Source organism: Lepidothrix coronata, unplaced genomic scaffold (assembly GCF_001604755.1).
Source record: "Lepidothrix coronata isolate B3197 unplaced genomic scaffold, Lepidothrix_coronata-1.0 Scaffold471, whole genome shotgun sequence".
Classification (NCBI taxonomy): Eukaryota; Metazoa; Chordata; class Aves; order Passeriformes; family Pipridae; genus Lepidothrix; species Lepidothrix coronata.
Window position 1 is genome coordinate 26,965 of NW_016690651.1, and position 1,041 is coordinate 28,005.

At 67.8% G+C, this 1,041-nt stretch overlaps 1 protein-coding gene across 1 annotated transcript in view; it reads left to right on the plus strand.

The window, feature by feature from the left end:
* Positions 1-976: 976 nt before the first annotated feature.
* Positions 977-1,041, plus strand: part of AKAP8L (A-kinase anchoring protein 8 like) — a gene marked incomplete at its 3' end in the record, with an annotated part of 12,864 nt that continues 12,799 nt past the window's right edge. Inside the window, exon 1 of the mRNA XM_017839732.1 lies at positions 977-1,040. Coding sequence (XP_017695221.1) covers positions 1,032-1,040 — 9 coding nt within the window. The remainder of the gene's footprint in view (position 1,041) is intronic.

Here is a 1,041-nt window from a genome sequence, read left to right on the forward strand (position 1 = left end):
CAGGGTGTGGCCTCAACCCCAGGAAAAAATGGACACTGGGATCGGGGTGTGGCCTCGACCCCAGGGAAGGGGACGCTGAGGTCGGGATGTGGCCTCGTGACCTGGATTGAGGGGACATGGATTGGGATGAGGCCACGTCTCGGGGATGTTGGGACCTGGATGTGACTTGGGATCCAGGGCCATGGATCAGGACGTGGCCGTGTCCCCAGGGAAGGGGGGCAGGAGGCTGCGGCGCATCCCTGTCCCCTGGGAATGGTGACATCGGGATGTCGGGATCTGTCCGCGACCCCGGGACATGGGGACACGAGGGGTGGGGCCCCTCAAGACACACCCCGTGATGGCCACACCCACGGGTGACACACGTGGGGGGGTCCCTCGTGTGTCCCCCACCAAACGTGACACACACGTGATACAGGTGACACACACCTGGCACACACGTGATACAGGTGACACACACGTGACACACACATGATACAGGTGACACACACGTGACACACACGTGACACACACGTGATACAGGTGACACACACGTGACACACACGTGATACAGGTGACACACACGTGATACAGGTGACACACACGTGACACACACGTGACAGGTGGGTGACCCCGCCCTTCCCCGGGCGTCTACGTGGGGGCGCCCCGCGCGCTCCGCCCACGGGGCGTGGTCTCCGAGCCGCCAGCCAATGGGAGCCGGCATCGCTGCCGGAGGGGGCGTGGCCAGCCACAGAGGTCGCGCCTCCCCGCTATTGGTCCTAAGCCGGCTCAGCCCGCCCCCGCGCCGGCCAATCACAAGAGCGGAGCCGCGGCGGCCACGCCCGCTCGCCATCTGACATCCGCGTCCGCCAATCGCCGAGCGGGGAGCGCGGTGAGCGACAGCAACCGCCCGCCAATGGGGGGCGCGATTCGCGCGGCGCGGGCCGCGGGCCAATGAGCGCGGGGGAGGCGGGGCGGCGCGGCCAATGGGAGCGCGGGGGCGGGGCCCGAGCGACGCCGTTACCTCCCGGGAAGGAGGAGGCGGCGCCGCCATCATGAGCTACG